General features: G+C 60.4%; 1 protein-coding gene across 1 annotated transcript in view; it reads right to left on the reverse strand.

The window, feature by feature from the left end:
* PRDM16 (PR/SET domain 16) overlaps nt 1-16,511 on the reverse strand; it is a 319,214-nt gene that overhangs the window by 212,249 nt on the left and 90,454 nt on the right. The window contains 1 exon segment of the mRNA XM_029228875.1: nt 2,793-3,142. Coding sequence (XP_029084708.1) covers nt 2,793-3,142 — 350 coding nt within the window.

Raw genomic sequence — 16,511 nt, forward strand, 5'->3', positions numbered from 1 at the left:
CGGAGCCACAGAAAGATCCAGGCTCTGGAGGCTGGGCTTTCCGCTCCTAATCTCGAGCCCTGTTTGCAGCAGAGCAAAGGCGAGGACCACGTCTGCCCTTGAAGGGGCAGTAGCCGGCCGCTCCTCTGGCCCAGACGCTGTCACACTCGAGCAGGGCACAGAAACAAAGTGAAACATCGGGCGCCTGTTTCAGGATGCGAGTGAGGCTCTTTGAGTTCCACCCCAGAGACCCACGGTGCTAGAAAGAAACCACCTCGACCTTATGATTTATTTCAAGCAAAAGCGGGTTTGCCCTGATTTTCGGGGTGCCTACTTCGTCCTCCCCCTCCTTCCAGCCCGATTCTGCCCTTGGGGCTCGGCCACGATGACGGTGACACAGACAGCTGCTCACGACCGCATTGGACGGGACGGGACAGGAGGCCGCGAAGCCCAGAGCAGGTGGTCAGGGCCCGGACTCGCCGAGGAAACAAAGTCAGATTCCGCCGGCGCGTCTGGAACTCTACGTGAGGACGTGGACTCGGCTGGCTCCGGGGGGAGGTGGCGGTCAGGTCACGGCCCCGGAATCAAGGCGCTGTCGGGGGAGGTGCCATGGAGGGGAGCGTTCCCGCACGTACACGGAGGACAAGTGATATCGCAAAGTCAACAGGCACCACCGGGCAGATAAGAGCCACGGCCCGTACCAGGCCCGGCACCCAGGGCGGCGGCGATACGGGCTGTTTCTTTAAAAATAGAGCAAACAGAGGCCTGCATCAGAGCAGACAAGAGCCAGGTTGCCTCAAGGTCATCCATCGCACTACCCGTAGGGTCCGTTTACCCTGAAGCATCTGAAGGCGCCTCCTAATTCAATAGTCCAGGCCTTTCCGAGCACGCGACACAACACCCCTAAATTCCTTCCGAACAGCCAGGCGGGAAGGACAGGACAGGCCGTCTGCAAAAAGCCACTGAACAGCCCAAACCACTTACCTGTCACGTTGTCTGAAGATGCTCTCCTCGGCCCAGCGAGGGCCACCCTGTGGGTCTCCGAAGAGCACACGACCTGCCTCCAGGAGGGCCGCACCTCCCAACTCCTCACCTCCCACCTCACCTTGCTCCCACCTGGCCGGCCGCTTCTGCAGGTGACCCGACCTTGAGAGGCACACACGGCGTCGGGCGCCTGGGGACAGCAGGGCACGGTCCAGCTGGCCAAGCTGCGGCCTCCCCCACTCTGGACCGTTGTGAATCCTGGCTGGCCTGCTCTTCCGTCCATCTGGTCAACCCACTACCCCTCTAAACCTTCAACGTCTACAGAGCTCAGGCTGTCAGCTGGCACCTGGTAGGGGGCTTCTGTGTCCCCTGATGTCTACACTCCATGTGCTACCACAAGCCACACTCCACCAGATTGCTGGAGAGCGGGGGCGTCCTGCGTTCGGGGCATCCCCGTGTCCTTGTGAAGGGCATGGCGGTCTCAGGTCTGCGGCCACTGCCACCAGCACGTGCACCGACTCAGGCAGCCTCTTTGACCTTTACGGAGGGTTTCCAAAGCTGACGGGCCCAGGGGAGATGCTCAAGGGCTGCGGGGGGTCCAGGAGCTTCCCAGGGGTTAGGAAGAGGCCGTGCACATCTCTAGGGAGCAGCGGAGGCTCCGAGGCAGCCTTCCAAGCTGTAAAGACTCATGAGAGGGGAAAGACAGATCCAGATTCACCCCTTGCTGAACACAGAACGCCGAGACGCACAGCTTGGGAACTTCTCCAAAGCCACGGAGCAGCTGCGGGGAGTCGGCTCCCCTGACCCCTGCTGCCCTGGTCCACTGTAGGAGACACGGCTGCCGGCCACACAAGGCCCTCTTCCCTCCTTGGACAGCACGCCCCTTCCTAGAACTGACCTCCGTCCAAGCACTTTTGGAAGTTGTGAAACACCCAGAAGGAATCTGGGTTGGCATTTGCATTTTCCGTCCAGGCAGGGTCCCTGCCAAAAATACCACCGAGCATTGGCCCTGTGGAGCCAGCAGAAAGGCTACGACCAAAGGGGAGAGCGCTTCTGTGGGGCCCACGGTCCTTCTGAGACCACCTTGAAAGCCCCCCCACTGGGGCCCAGCGACGCTCGTGGCCCGAGCAGGATACCTCCAGAGGGAGGGCCGCCTTTGGGGGTGTCAGTGGCCGCCCCCCACCTAACCGGCCTCCCTCTCCTGACCGCACATGGGCTCCAGGACCCTCGATCCAGGCCCAGGTCGTCAGGGAAATGTTAACCACAAGGTGCGCCTCTCTGTCCCCGCTCATCTGAGAAGTGCGGGCTGCTCTTAGGGAGCCAGTTGACCCGGGCAGCCCGGCAGGAGGCCCTTGGCATGGACGTGCCTGGGGCATCTGTGGCAGCGCGGCCACCAGGCACGTTTTACAAGCTGCCCCTGGCTGCTCCTGCCAGGAGGTGGGCTCCCATCTGAGGGGCTTTCCCGGGAGCAGAGACTCCTGTTCTGGGAGAGGCCATCCATCTCTGAGGTTCTGCCGAGATTGCAGCCTTAGCACCTAAGATCCAGACGGGAAGCTCGGAGGGTTTAAGACATGAGCTCATTAAAGACACATTTCCGGGAAGAGAGCGGGCACAGCGGACGGGGGCTGCCAGGCAGCTACGAGGCCCTCTGGTGTTTTCGGAGTCGCGTCATGCAAGCCGCAGGATAAAATAAGCCTGGGAAATGTGACATTCGAATGCTCTCTCCTACCCAGCCTCCTGCCCCCGGCGGCTCAGCTCACCCGGCTTTATAAATAGATGGAACACGAGATAAATGGCCGCGATCAATCACCCTGCACGACAGAGCTCACCTCCCAGCCGAAGTCCACCTCCTTCAGTGCGGCCCGGGGCGCCACCATGTACGGGCCAAACCGCTCCCCGACCTCCATCTTCTTCTTGGCCCAGATCCCCAGGCCGGCCCCGGGGATAGAGGACTCGCGGAGCTCGAAGTCCGGTGGGATGGGGATGTCCTCAGGAATGTAGACGGGGGCCTCGTAGGGCGAGCCTTCCTTGGGGGTGAAGTCCTCGCTGGTGGGGAAAGGGGACGGCGGCCCCATGGGGATGGGGGACATGATGCTGTCCTCGGTCTCGTCCTCGGCGCTCTCGCCAGCCAGCAGGTCGGGGTCCGGCCCGTACATGTTATTTACAATGTCGCCGTCACCTGGAGGAGACAAGGCAGCGTCAGGCTCTGCAGCTCGGCTTCCCAGGGCTCAAGGCTTGGGGACCACCTGGGACACGGGACAAACAGAACCAAGGGCGCCAGAGGCCCAGGGGTCACCCGGCCACCGCCCCTGCCTGAGAGGCACGGCCTCTGCTAGGGGCTCCCAGGGGACTGTTCCAGCAGCGTCTTGGGGAGCAACGCAGACCCCTGGGGGGCTCCCCGAGGCCCCGGTGGCAGCCCGAGGACACGCTAGCCCGTTCTGCGTTAGAACAGGAGGGAAGGAGGTGCCCACACTCTACAGGTCGGGGGCGGTGGGGGAAGCCGACACACCAGACACCCAACCCAGGGCTGATGGCGAGGCATTCCTTCTGGAACCGCTTTGTGTCTGCAGCCTTGGAAATTAGGGAATGGGGGCAAGTCCCAAGTTCTTGGGAGGACTCAGAATTGGGGTTACTGTGAAATGTACCCCAATACCTGGGCTGCTCTGGGCAGCTCAGTGGGGCCGGCTGGGCCCTGGGGAGAGTTCCTGGGAGTTCCCGATGAACTCATGGCAGGTTAGGACAGAGACCTGCTGAGGTCATGAGTATGGGACCCATGGGGTGGCAGGTCATGGGACTGTGCAAAAGGGTCCCCAGCTTGTCTGTCTGCTGTGGGCCTTTCTTCGGGGTCCAGCCCAAGAGACAGTTGGTGCCAAAACAGTGCCACCTAGGAGTTCACCCGAGGGTGGCCCGAGGCACAGAAAAGATAATAAAGAGTGGGCGGGGGAGAGACAGGGCAAGCAAGCAGGTCCAACAGCGAGGAAATCAGCTTCACTCCTCGGTATCGACCCGAGAGTGGAAAACAGGGAGGCCGATGGGTGAGGATTCCCAGCAGCGTTAACCCACAGCCCCTCAAGGGAGGGGCAACCCGAGTGTCCATCAACAGATGAGGGGATCAACGCGTGTGGCCCATCCACACAGCAGAATATTTATAATATAGAAAAGAGAAAAGGGTCACTGACACAGGCTGCAACATGGTGAGCCTTGCAAACAACCCTCAGAGTGAAGGAGGCTGAGCACAAAAGGCCACACGTCCTACGACTTCATTTATGTGAAACGTCCGGAAAAAGCAAATCCACAGAGACGGAATCCATGTTGGGGGGGGGGGGAACCGAGAGTGACCGACTGACTGGCACATGGTCTCCTCTGGGGGAAGAAGATGTTCTGGAACCAGATGGAGGGGGCGACTGCACACCCTGGTGACTGTGCCCCGTGTCCCTGAATTGTGCACTTTAGAAATGGTTCATTTTTCTTTGCTGTGAGTTTCCCTCGATAAAATTAACGAAGGCAGAGGAGGGTGAGAGGAGGAGAGGGGAGGCCCGGGGGTGGGAGGTGCACGGGCGGATTGCTCGTGGCTCGGAGCCCGCTGACCTCTGATCTAGATGCTTCTGCCCAAGTCCCTCCTTCTGGGACTTGAAAACCTTAGAAAGTGACCCAAAGGCTGTGGTCACTTTGGCCCTCGTCTCGCGGCCCCCTCCCTGCTCCTGAAAGGGTCGTCTCCAGGGAGACGGGAACTTTTCAGTACGAGTAAGATGACCTCAGATCCAACGGAGAAGTAACAAAATGTTTTCTTTCAAAAGAAACCAAAGTCTTAAAAAAAAAAGGGGGGGGGGAATAACACTTATTTAATTTAGCAGTATTCACAGAAGTAATTATTATGTTTTATGTGGCCAACGGTTCCTTTTTAATTGACTCGTAGGATCCTTTCAAAAATGCAACAAGAGAACAGCAGCTGTTGCTCCCCCATCCTGGGGACCCGAGGCTGTTTAGGTTTGAAAGAACACCCCGACCCTTCCTGGGGCTGCGCGCGCACCAAGGTGTATAGCGGGGATAATTAACATGCCACCTTATCATGTGACCTGGTGACTGCACAGAGCTCCCAGCAGACTCAGGTAGGACCCCCCAGCGCGCTCCCTGACCCCTCCAGGGTCTGATGCCTTTGCTTCCGGGCCGGTGAGGAGTCCAGCTCTGTGCGTGTGAGGGCGCTGGGCAGAGAGCGGGGACGTGTCCCCGTCCCGTGCACATTCACCTCAGGGCTCTTTTTGTTTTCCTGGGTTGTTTTTTGTTTTGTTGTGTTTTGTTTTCTTTCTGTTTGAATTTGACTTCCCCAAACTCGTCACCTTCTGGAGGAAAATCAGCGCTTGAAGGGCACGTTTGATTTACTGGCCAAGCAAACAGCTTAGGAGGGAAAGGTGGTGTTTCCTGCTGATTAAAGGAAGGCTGTGCGTCGCCCACCTCCCACCCACCGCAGTCACCAAGGTTAAGTGATTGCCCGGAGCCGCCAGGAAAGCCCAGGTCTCGTTCGGCTGCCCCACTGCTGGTGGGGAGGGGGGGGGGGCCTCTGTTTTCAGACGTGGCTGAGAGGAGGCCTAAGGGTGCGCAGAAAACATCTGGAGAAAAGGAGGGGCGCTGAGCAGCCCCCCAGGCCCTGCAAGAAGCAGGATGCTGCTGGAGCCCGTGCAGGACCAGCACAAACTGTTCCCCCGACCCCGGGTCCCTGAGCAGCTGGGAGGCTGGATGGAAAGAGCATCCTCCCTCGGCCCAGTGCCCCAGCCAGACTGCCCTCGGGACGGGTGGCCCAGCAGGAACCCCTCAGCCCCGGGCTGGCGGGCATTTCCAGGGAGGGGGCATCATTGCCCCCGGCCCCCGCCCCCTGCCACCCAGGCCTGTGACCACCGTCACATTCCCAGCCAGCGCTCTCCAGAAGGGCGGAATGCAGTGCCAGGAACATGAGCTTTTTATGACCTTGGGAATCCAGGCTGTGCCATGGCATGTTATTTACTCATGAGGAGACCAAGGTCCTTCACTGGGGTTTTGTGGTCGTTTCAGGCTCAGGGTTCATGACTGAGTCCGTCATCCCCCAAATTTCTCCTGGGATATCCACCCAAATAATAAAAACGGGGAGGAGAGGGGAGGGGAGGGTGCAGGCAGCGACAGGAGGAAGAGGAGAGGCACGGAGCGACCCTGAGCCACGGCCATGGCTGTCAGGCCACAGGGCACCTGCCACCGGGGCCGGGTCCCAGCCAGGGCGGCAGGCTCTTGGCGGACTTCATGCCAAAACCCCGTTAGAGGCTTGTCTGCCCTCTCTCACCCAGATCCCTAAAGCCGCCCCTCCACCCCCAGAGAGCCCCATCCAAACATCAAACCCACGGCCAGGGTTTCAGGGTCTGGAGAGAGAGAAGGCCCCCAGTGAGCACCACTGTGCCTGACTGGCCGGGGGCAGAGGGTCCCTCCAATCCGGTCCGTGGGGCTGGCAGCCCTGCCATGGCTAAACGAGCAGTATCCCGGGAGGGGGACATAAAGACCCCCGGCCCTTCCCTGAAGCTCCAGCTCCTGGTTGCTTGTAACCCTGGAATCAGGCCGATTTAAGCCTTGATCTGCAGCCGGGGGAGTGTGAGGCGGGCTTCTCTGAGTCACTGTGTGTTTTGCTCTGCTTCCTCCTTTATTGTGTGGCAGGATTTGCAGGAGAAGCCCTCAAACCATGCAGGGCACGGGGAAGGCTGTGGGCCGCCGCCAGGAGCCAGGAGTGAGTGGGTGGGTGTGTGGAAGAGGATGCGTGCATGCACGTGTGTATATGTGAGCGTGTGTGAGCACGTGTGTGTGCAGTGTGTATGTAAAGAAGGGGCAACGGATCCTGACAACAGGCTCGAGGCGACCTCAGCCAGCCCCCTGCCTCCGCACGGCCCTGTAGGTGGCGGAACGTGGCTGCCTCTGCCCGGAGACCCCCAAGAGGAAGGGAGGAAAACGCCCCGTGTGGGGGCCGCCCTTCCACCTCCACCAGGGGGGCGGCCGGGAGGGTCTCTGGGGGCCGTCGTACTGTAGTCTGCAGAGAGGTCAGGTGTCAGGGTGGACAGAACATCACGTGCTTGTCAGAAGACTGGCCGTTATTGGAAGAAGATGCTTCAACGCTCCTTCCTAAAAACACCTGCACCCAGCCTCCTGGGCCAGCCCTGCCCTGGGGTGCAGACCCCAACCTCTGACCTGGCAGACTGCCCCTCGACACCCCCCTCCAGGTGGAGCGTCTCATTTGGGGCGGTGGTGCTACACGTCACCCCACAGACGCCAGGGCAGAGGCACCAGGAACAGGGGACAGTGTGCTTGGAAGAAGCCGTCTGGGCCCAGAGGTGAGCTCAGCCTGATGACGGCTGGGCCTCACCCCACAAATGCCACAGAGCTTCCTCCCCTGCACCCCTAGCACATGCTGTGAGACCCTCCTTTCCTCCCCCAAAAGAGAAACACCCTCAATGCAAACAAAACACACAGGTAGCGCCTTGGGGTAAAACTGAAAATGCATCCAGGTCTGGGTCTCCTTGCCGGTTCAATTGTGTCTCACCCACATCACTGGGTTTAGAAACGTAAGTGGGTGTGTGAATGTCACAAGAAGGCAAAGTGGCTGCAGAAGCTCCTGCGGGGTGACACGTGGCCTGGGGGCCCAGCCTGCGGGACGAGGCAGCTTGACCTGTGGGCCCGAGCGCCCCCTCGCCCCAGCAATGGCCTACACAGCAATCATCCCGGGGGCGGCGGGTCCAAAGCAAATTACCCTCAGCCAACTTGACGCTGACTCTGAACGGGCTTGGGGGGCTACTACCCCCCAACAGGGCAGAAGATATCCTTGCACGAGTGGGAAAAGAGGGGCCCCTGGACCCCCATGAGCCGAGCTGCCCAGGAAGGGGACATGCTGGCAGCTGTGTGGACCTGGAACTCGGCTTGCTGAAGGAGCTCTGACGGGGAGGACAGTCCACGGCCGAGTCCACCCGGGTGCCGAGAGGTCACCTCGCTGTCTGCCCTCGGCCTTGGCCCGACCTCCGTGCACCTGGGATGCTCGGCCCTGCCCAGTGAGGACTCGTGGGCCAGATGGCCGCCTGCTTCCGGGCTGCGCCCGAGGTCCTCCCTGCCCTCTGCAGCCGGCCCAGTCACTCCACAGACCCCAGCCCCAGAGGCTCTGCCCCCTGCTCAGGCCTCAGAGCCAATGGAACCGCTTCCTGTGTTCATCCCCAGAGGAGGGCCAGGCAGCCTGGCCTGGGCTGGCCCCTCCGCTATCAGCTGGCCACCCTGGAAGTGGCTGGGCTCCCGGAGCTGACCCCTTCTCCATGTAAATTAGAATAAACGCACCCGCCCTGGACAGCGACGGTGACACTTGCGGGAGTGGTATGATGGCCAGGCCCAGGCTCAGGTCTCCGTTGGCTCCCTGGAAGCTGCTGGCCGCCCACACCTCTTTCCAGGATCATGTTTGGGGCTGAAGTTTGTTACAGACCTCCTCCTCAGTCAAGGACATGCCCAGGTCGGGTCAGGCCCCCTCGTACATTTTGTGAGCCTCCCCCTTCCTGGAGCCCCAGGAGGCCCAGTGCAGACCCCGGGCCGGGAGCCCCCTTGGCCGTGCTGCATCCTGTGACCTCTGAACCACAGAATCCACAGCTTCACCTCTTGGAGGAGTGGGGTTCTCGTGGGAGACCTGCCTGTCCGGCAAAGACGTAAGCCGGGTCCCACAGCACTGACTCCAGGACACACGGGGACTGGGCACGAAGGGACACTTCTTGAGTCAGACAGAGTGAGGTTGACGCTAAGCTGAACTGAGCTGGAAGCTGATCTCAGGTGTGGCCCCTTGTCTGAAGGAGCCCAGGTGCGTTTAGGAGATAACGACAGATCCCAAATGCCCCTGGAGACAGGACCCTATGGTGTGGCGTCCAGCTGGGGGTCAGGCCAAGGTCCAGCAAGCTCCACACCCAGAGCTGCCCACGGGACACAGACCAGCTGGGGCAGCCCCCAGAGCATCGCCCAGAAGGCCAAGTCCAGTCTGAAAGGCGAGTCACCGGCAGAGCGGGGGCGGGGCCTCTGAGCATCCACACTGCCCGCTGACAGCCGGAGCAGGGCAGCCACGGTGCACACGTGCAGGTCCCTGACAGGAGCCAGCTGAGCGGGCCGGGCCTGGGGGTTTGAGAAGCAAGACGGACTCAGCCTGGATGTGGGGGGCGTTCTGCCCCTCTAGCTCAGGGCTCCTCAGAGCGGGGTCCCCAGACCAGTGGCACCGGCATCCCCCTGGCACTTCTAGAGATGCAACTCCTGGGCTCCACCCAGACCTGCCCAACCTGAACCTGAGGGGGCTGGAGAGCCAAGCGTGAGAACCACTGTAGGAGCTCAGCAAGGGGGAGGGGCAGCCGCGTCTGAAGAGCCCCCAGGATCAGAGTGCATTGGGGGGATGGGACTCAGCACAGGGGAGCAAGTCGCCTTAACCCTTCCAGGAGCTCTCCCTGGCAATCTGGACCAGCACCCAACTACACGGCCCCGTTTCATTCATCCCTGACCTGTTGCAAGTAACCGAAAATGTGCCACTCAGCAGGAGAAAAGCCACCGTCACCGCATCTCCGGTAACCCTGCCTAGTCTGCACCTCAGACTGTTTTCCATCAGAAGCCCTTGGAGGAAGAAGTCTTTGTTAAAGGAGCCACATCCCAGCAGAGCTCGTCCCGGCCTGGTTCATTCCACCCACCGCACACGCCGCCCAGGCTGGACAGGGAGGTGGGGTTTGCCAAGGGCTTCCCAAGGACGGAGTGAAAGCCTACCCCTGCCCGGAGCAGCCTCCAAAGGGTCAGCCGCAGACACGAGCTGCTTACTTTTATTAACGAGTTTTTTGGGGTGAAAGGGGGCGAGAGCTGCCACAGCATGTCCAAATGTTCCCCCTTTCCTGGTGTCGCCGGCAGGGACAGGACCCACAGGCCATGCAGGACACACTCCATTGTACCTCAGTGAGATGGGCTGGGCCAGGCTTCTCCGGCCTTTTCAACGGAAGCCTCCTACACAGAGGCCACCAGACACCGGGCCGAGGACCTTCAGGAAGTGCCCTCTCCAGGATCTGTGGGGGCCCAGGTCTGAATCCCCTGTCGTATCAATCAACAGCAAGGACCCCAGACCATGGCCTCTCCCAGGAAGAGGCAGGCTGGGGCACGGGCACCCCCAATCCCACGGCCAACTCCCGGTTTGAATGTCCAGGTAGTGATCAGTTTCACCAGGCCTGTCAATGCAGTATTTAAAACTTACTGTTCAAAAAAATGTTTTTTTAAGAATTAAAGTTACTGTTCAGTTCAACTTATGGAAGGAATATGGTGGTCGCGGCGAAGCCGAGTGGAGAACAGACGACCCACCCGGTCACAGCCCTGAGACCTTGGGCAGCACAACCCTGGCTGGCCACACGCCCACGCAATTTGAGGACCGTCCCGGAGAGACTGCAAAAGCAACCTCAGGACCACAGGGGGCCTGGTCAGAACACTGTCTGCCTTGGTTCTGCCCGCCTGTGTGTGACAGGTGCTGACAGGGCTCAGGGAGCACGCAGCCAGCACTGCGGTTACTCTAATTCCCGCCACGCCCCAGAGAGGAGGCAGAGATATGACTTCACCCGTCTTGTACATCATGGAAGGGACGCTCGGGGAGTGAGGACTTGCTCAAGGCCACACAGTTAGCCAGGGCCAAGCTGGGAGTGTTTAGACAGCCTTGATCTAAAGCCCTCAGACCCCGTATCACACAGCTCCAGTGTTCCCACCCCTGTGTGCTAGATGCACCTTAAAGAGTGCCCAGCCTTTAGTGATGACCTTCCTCGTGTCCACAGAAGATCCATAGGAAATGAATGGGTAAATGTATGGGTGGACGGTTGGGTCAGTGCATGAGTAGATGAGGGGATAAGTGGATGGGCAGATGGATAGATGGATGAATTCAGGAATAAATACATGGATGAATGGAGGGGAGGGGGGATGGAAAGATGAGTAAGAAGATGGATAAATGGTGGATGGATTGATGGATTGTGGAATTGTGGTCAGTGGATGGTGGATGGATGGATGGGTGGTGGATGGGTAGTGGCATAATGGTGGGTGGATAGATGGTGATAGAATAATAGTGGATGAACTGTGGATAAATGGATAGATGGTAGACGGATGGGTGGATTGATGGATGGATGGTGGATGAACGAATGGTGGATGGGTGAATGGTGGGTGGATGCTGGGATGAGTGGTGGATCAATGGATAGGTGGTTGGTGGGTAGATTGATTAATGGGTAGGTAGTGGATGGATGGGTGTATAGGGGATGAATGGATGGATAAATGGATGGGGGCAAGGACGATCTTGAGGGCAATTTTTAATGACATAGATGGAAAGCAGGAATCCTCACCCCCCACCCCCCGACTCTTCTTCCCTGAGATGAAGCCCCCTTAACAGGAGGCTCAGGTCTGAGTGGTTAATCTGAAGGCAATACCTGGGCTTGCTAGGCCCAGACCCCACCTCTTGGAAGAGGGCCGGATGCCTCTGCTGCTCGTTCAGGGCATCCCTCCCTCCACCCACACAGGGTGGCATGCCTGGTCCAGCAACGTAGGGGTCGGGGGGCACATGTGTGATGCCGGGGTTCAGCCGCAGGCCTGCCCGGCCCTCTCACCTTCCACCGGAACCTTTTCGGAGAAACAAGATGGGCCTTTGGTTCCCATCCTCTGACTTTCACTTCTTGAATCAAGCAGAGAGGAGAGCTGTGTACTGCACCCCTCAGAGACCCCCCCCAAACTTCTTCCCCAGAGCCTATAAGTCCCCGTGGTCTGTGACTGTCACAAAGACCATCTCAGCTGCTGCTGGGGTGGGAGGGGAGGGACAGAGGGATGAGCGCACTCAGATGAGCCGGGTCTGGGGGAGCCACCGGCTCAGGTGATGAAATAAGATGCCCTAATTTCTAATCAGGATTTCGGTGCAGCCACCTTCCCGTCCAGCACAACAGGCGAGGCGAAGCCCCCCCTCGGTGGGAGGGTCCTTGGGCCACAGCCCCACTTCCAGAAACCGTTTGCTAGAAAGAGAAACCTGGGAATTGACGGGGTCAGTCTCGCTATTGTCCTCGAGCTTTTAATCAACCGCAGCCACCACGGCGACCCCTCCCCCAGCCCTGGACCCTGGCTTTAAGGCAGGAACTAAGAGTCCCCATTCCAGGAATGCCCCTGCCCAGGGCTGCGGCCACCAGGGGTCTCACCGCCTGCCCGAGCTGCCCAGTGTGGCCACAGTGGGCACCTGGCTCCTGGCCTCCCGCTCGACCGTCACCGCTGAGCCAAGCCCGGAGCAGAGCGCGGCTGTTGTTAACACGGCAGATTAATAGCACCGGGAAAAGACGCTCCTGCGAACACGCTGAATATTAATAACAGTCGGTGGCCGTTTATATTTCCAAACCCACTCCGGGGACCTTGCCTGCAGGGACCGGAGGCCACGAGCCCCAGCTGCCGGGCTAATGGAGCTGCATTGTCATCAGGGCCCGGAGAGACCGGGAAGGCGCAGGGCCTGGGGTCTCACCGCCCTGTCCCAGCCACTCCTGCGAGGGCCCGAGGTACGGACACGTTCCCCCAAAAGATGCAAGCTTCCCCCTCCTCTCCTCGTCCTGACAAAAGATGGCAACCACTTTCCTGGCTACTGCCACACACGTGCACTTCTTTTGTCTCAAACCCTGAGCTGGTGGTGGCAGGTCCAGGCCTCTGACTTGGCTGACTACTCCACCGGCCCTCACTGCCTCTGGTCACCTGATGGCGATCGGGAGCTGGTGTGCCCCCCAAGACGTCATGGCCTGAATTGTGCCCCCAAAAGAGATGTACAGGTGTTCGAACCCCCAGTACCTGTGGATGTGACCTGATTTGTAAATAAGGTCTCTGCCGGCGTGACCAAGTTACGATGAGGTCATTAAGGTGGCCCTGACCCAATGGCTGGTATCCTGATAAGAGGGGATAGAGTCACACAGAGAGACACCCAGGGAAGACGGCCACGTGACGACCAAGGCCTCCAAAGGGGAGACGGCAAACGTCTGCCGTTTGAAGCCCCCAGTTGAGGGTACTTTGCTACAGACACAAAGGCGCAGGCACATAGAGCAAAAGGCTGGAGGGCCCTGGCCAGCCATGGTACGTGGCCCCGGGGCTGCCGTCACCTCTCACAGGGTCCCCCAACAGAAGCCCCCCGCCCGCCCCTCTGTTCTTAGTCTACCCGTGGCACCGAGTAGCAGGTCACCGTCTACCCATTTTGCAGACGAACAAACTGATGCCCAGAGGGTAAAGCAGCAGGTGAGGCCCTTGCCCTGTTCCCCACACGAGTCTCCAATTGCTGGCTGGCCACTGCCAAGCTCAGCCGACCTCAAGGTCAGATTCGCCTCCCGGGGTCAGCCCCGCACGTCTGGGAGGACCAGAGGTGGTACAGAGGTGAATCCAGAAGGGGACCCAGAGAACCTGCTCCTGCCACCCTCCCCTCCCACACGTGAGGTTGGCGGGTGGGCCCTGGGCGAGCGTCACACCCACCCCACACCCCCGGGGCCCCTGCGCCCTCCTCAGCATCCTGTCGGCAGCCTGGCCCCCATGCCGTGGGACTGCCTCTGAGACAGCTCCGGGAGCCCGCTGCCCTCGGAGGCCCCACTCCAGGCCCCCACGGCCCAGCCGAGTGGCCACAGGGCTGTGAGGGGCTCTGCCGGCAGCCCAGACCACCTGGCCTTCCTTAGAGCCAGGGCATGATTCTAAGACGAGTATTTCTCCGCGCAATGCTCGGGGGACACCGGCTCTGGCGTGCCTATTTCAGGCCCCGCATCCACTATTTCCTCCCTGCCTCCGTTGCCCCGGGCAGGCTCTGAATGACTCGCGATGCCACTGTAATTTTGATCAAGGCTTGTTCCTGGTCAAAAGCCTCTTTGTTTCAGAGAGATGTGATTTGGCCTTTTTTCTTCCTCTCCTTTATTCCTTGGTTAATATACCACTTCCCTGAGCCCCGGGGGCAGCGAGGTAGCCCACGGATTGCTCAAATCTCATGTTTTTCTTCTAAATCACCGCCGACTCTCCCTGGCCCCTGTGCTAAGCACCGTGTGAGCTGGCGGCTCAAGCAGGGGGTGTCCCCTAACCCGTCACCTCCGTACTGTTAATGCACCAGAGGGGCCCCGGGCCCCAAGACACCCCCAAATGTCAAGGGACGTAGGCTCTACACACCAACTCCGTAACCTCACATCTGGCAACACCACAGTGCGCTCTTGCAAAAATTGAAATAAAAGACGCATAGCGTAACATTTACCGCCTTAATTATTTATAAGTGCACAGCGCAGTGGCATTAAGCACAGGCGCGCTGCTGTACAAACATCACCACCATCATCTCCAGAACTTCCTCATCTTCCCAAACCGACACTCTGCCCCCATGAGACGCTCACTGCCCACCCCTCCCCCAGCCCCGGGCCCCACCCTCCTCCTTTCTGTCTCTGTGAGTGTGACTCCTCCAGGGACCTCACAGAAGCGGGATCACACAGAATTCGTCCTTTTGTGTCTGGTTTATTTCACTCGGCATCGTGTCCTCAGGGTCCATCCATGTTGGAGCAGGTGTCAGAATCTCCCCTTTTTAAGGCTGAATAACATTCTGTCATGGGATGGACCACATTTTGTTTCTCCGTCGTCTGGCGATGGGCACTTGGGTCGCTTCCACCTTTTTGGTGATGGTGAGTGATGCTGCCGTGAACATGGATGCACAAGGGTCTGTTTGAGTCCACAGTGCTTTGAGCATCACCGTAGCCCACAGGAGAGAAGGTTCTTACAGGCTGTTTGCCCAAAGTGAAACCAGCTTCCGTTCGTCAGCCCCTCATCCAGATCCTGGGCTCTCCCTCCCTCCCCGTCCTGGCTGATTCTCAGGTGCCATAAACGCAGACAGGCTCTCATTCCAATACGCTTACAGATGCTCTCTGGACCTCAGCCCCCACCCCCATAAAAGACGGGTACATCCAACCTGCCCAGAGGTTCAAGGTACCAGCACACCCCGACGTGGGGACACTGTCATCGCACGATCGCCAGGGGCCCCATGCTGGACAGGGCGCACCAGCTGCCAGCAGGACCCACGGCACCGCTGGGCTCCTTGTTCCTCCAGTATCCCTCTGTGCCCCGCGGTGCCCACACGCACTCCTCAGGAAAAGGGGACCCCATTCTGCTGGACAGCACAGCCTTGGAGGCTCCCCAGTGAATGAGGCTTTGCTCTCTGGGTCTGGGGGGCTGCTCTGGGATTTGGGGTTTGGGGACGCCCTCATCCAAGCTGGGTTTCAGAGGCACCTCCTCCGCTGGAGGGTCCCCAGGCCCCTCCCCTGCTCAGCCAGGTTTTCTGGGGCCTCAAGGTCCAAGGGCTGTGGAGTCCTGGACCCTCCAGACAGAGGAAGGGAGGAGGGACCCACAAGGGACGTGGCTCAGGTGCCGAGGGCAGCACGTGGCCAGGACGGGCGTGGAGAAGGGATCCCAGCAGCCACAGGCGCGCTGAGGGGTGGGCCGGGGTGGGGACAATCCCCTGGCCCTAGTCAGCCGCCCCTGCTGGGGGTTTGGGGGGATGAGGCCGAGGTCCCGGCCCTGAGGGAGGAGCATGCACCCAGCAGAGCATCCTCCACTGCGGTTCCCCCCGCCTGCGCGGCCCCGCCGAGGAGGAACGGGTCGACGCCGAGCCAGCACCCCGGCCACGCCGCCGCACTATTTATAGACACACTTATCTCCTTAGTTCCCACCGACCAGCCTCTGCGGCTCCATTCACAGGCCATGCAAGTGGACAAGTGTGGCCCGAACGAGAAACAGCTGAAGAGAGCGGTCCAGGGGTGCCCCCTCTGCCCCCTGGGGTCCCCGTGGGCTGGGGTGCCCGTGGGAGTGCAGGCGGGAGGGGCCAGGCTCTGGGCAGGGTGGGTGGGGAGGACACGGCCCTGCTTGGAGATGCCATCAGCTGGATGCTTGGGAGGCAGGGCCCTTTCCTCCTGGGCTTCTGCTCCCCGGCCTCCGCTGCCATCGGAGCAGGCTTGGCGCTCCCAGCAGCTCGGGGTGCTCAAAATGAGAGCTGGGCCGGAGGAGGGGGCCGCCGTGTCCATTCGCCCGCAGCCCTGGAGATGGCGTGGCCGGCGGTGGGCGAGGGTTCCCTCCCTTGAGGCCAGCTGGCTCCCTGCCCTACGCTCCCTGCCCCCACCCACCCGGGGTGGAGGGATCCTTAGGCTGAGCCCCTCGGAGGTCAGGACTGGGGGCTCAGGGCTTCTCAGCTCCCCCGTGGAAAGTGATGCCTTCTTGGGCCTCAGCTCTCAGGGGGCCGCGAAGACCCTCCCTTTGTCTCTGCTCTGCCCGGGCACCTGCTCCCATTCCCCTCTGCTCTCCTCTCTCAACTGCCCGGACATTAAGGGGCTGCAGACGGGAGGGACGAAGGGTCGGCCGGGGGTGCCCTGTCCTCCGGGCCACAGAGCCAGCGGCAGCCACAGCGCCCCTCTGGCAGCCTCACCCCTTGCAGACCCCGGGGGGGCTGCCCACTTCCACACACACACACACACACACACACACACACACACACACACACACAC

Source organism: Monodon monoceros, unplaced genomic scaffold (genome assembly GCF_005190385.1).
Source record: "Monodon monoceros isolate NGI ecotype Baffin Bay Population unplaced genomic scaffold, NGI_Narwhal_1 Super_Scaffold_18, whole genome shotgun sequence".
NCBI classification, from domain to species: domain Eukaryota; kingdom Metazoa; phylum Chordata; class Mammalia; order Artiodactyla; family Monodontidae; genus Monodon; species Monodon monoceros.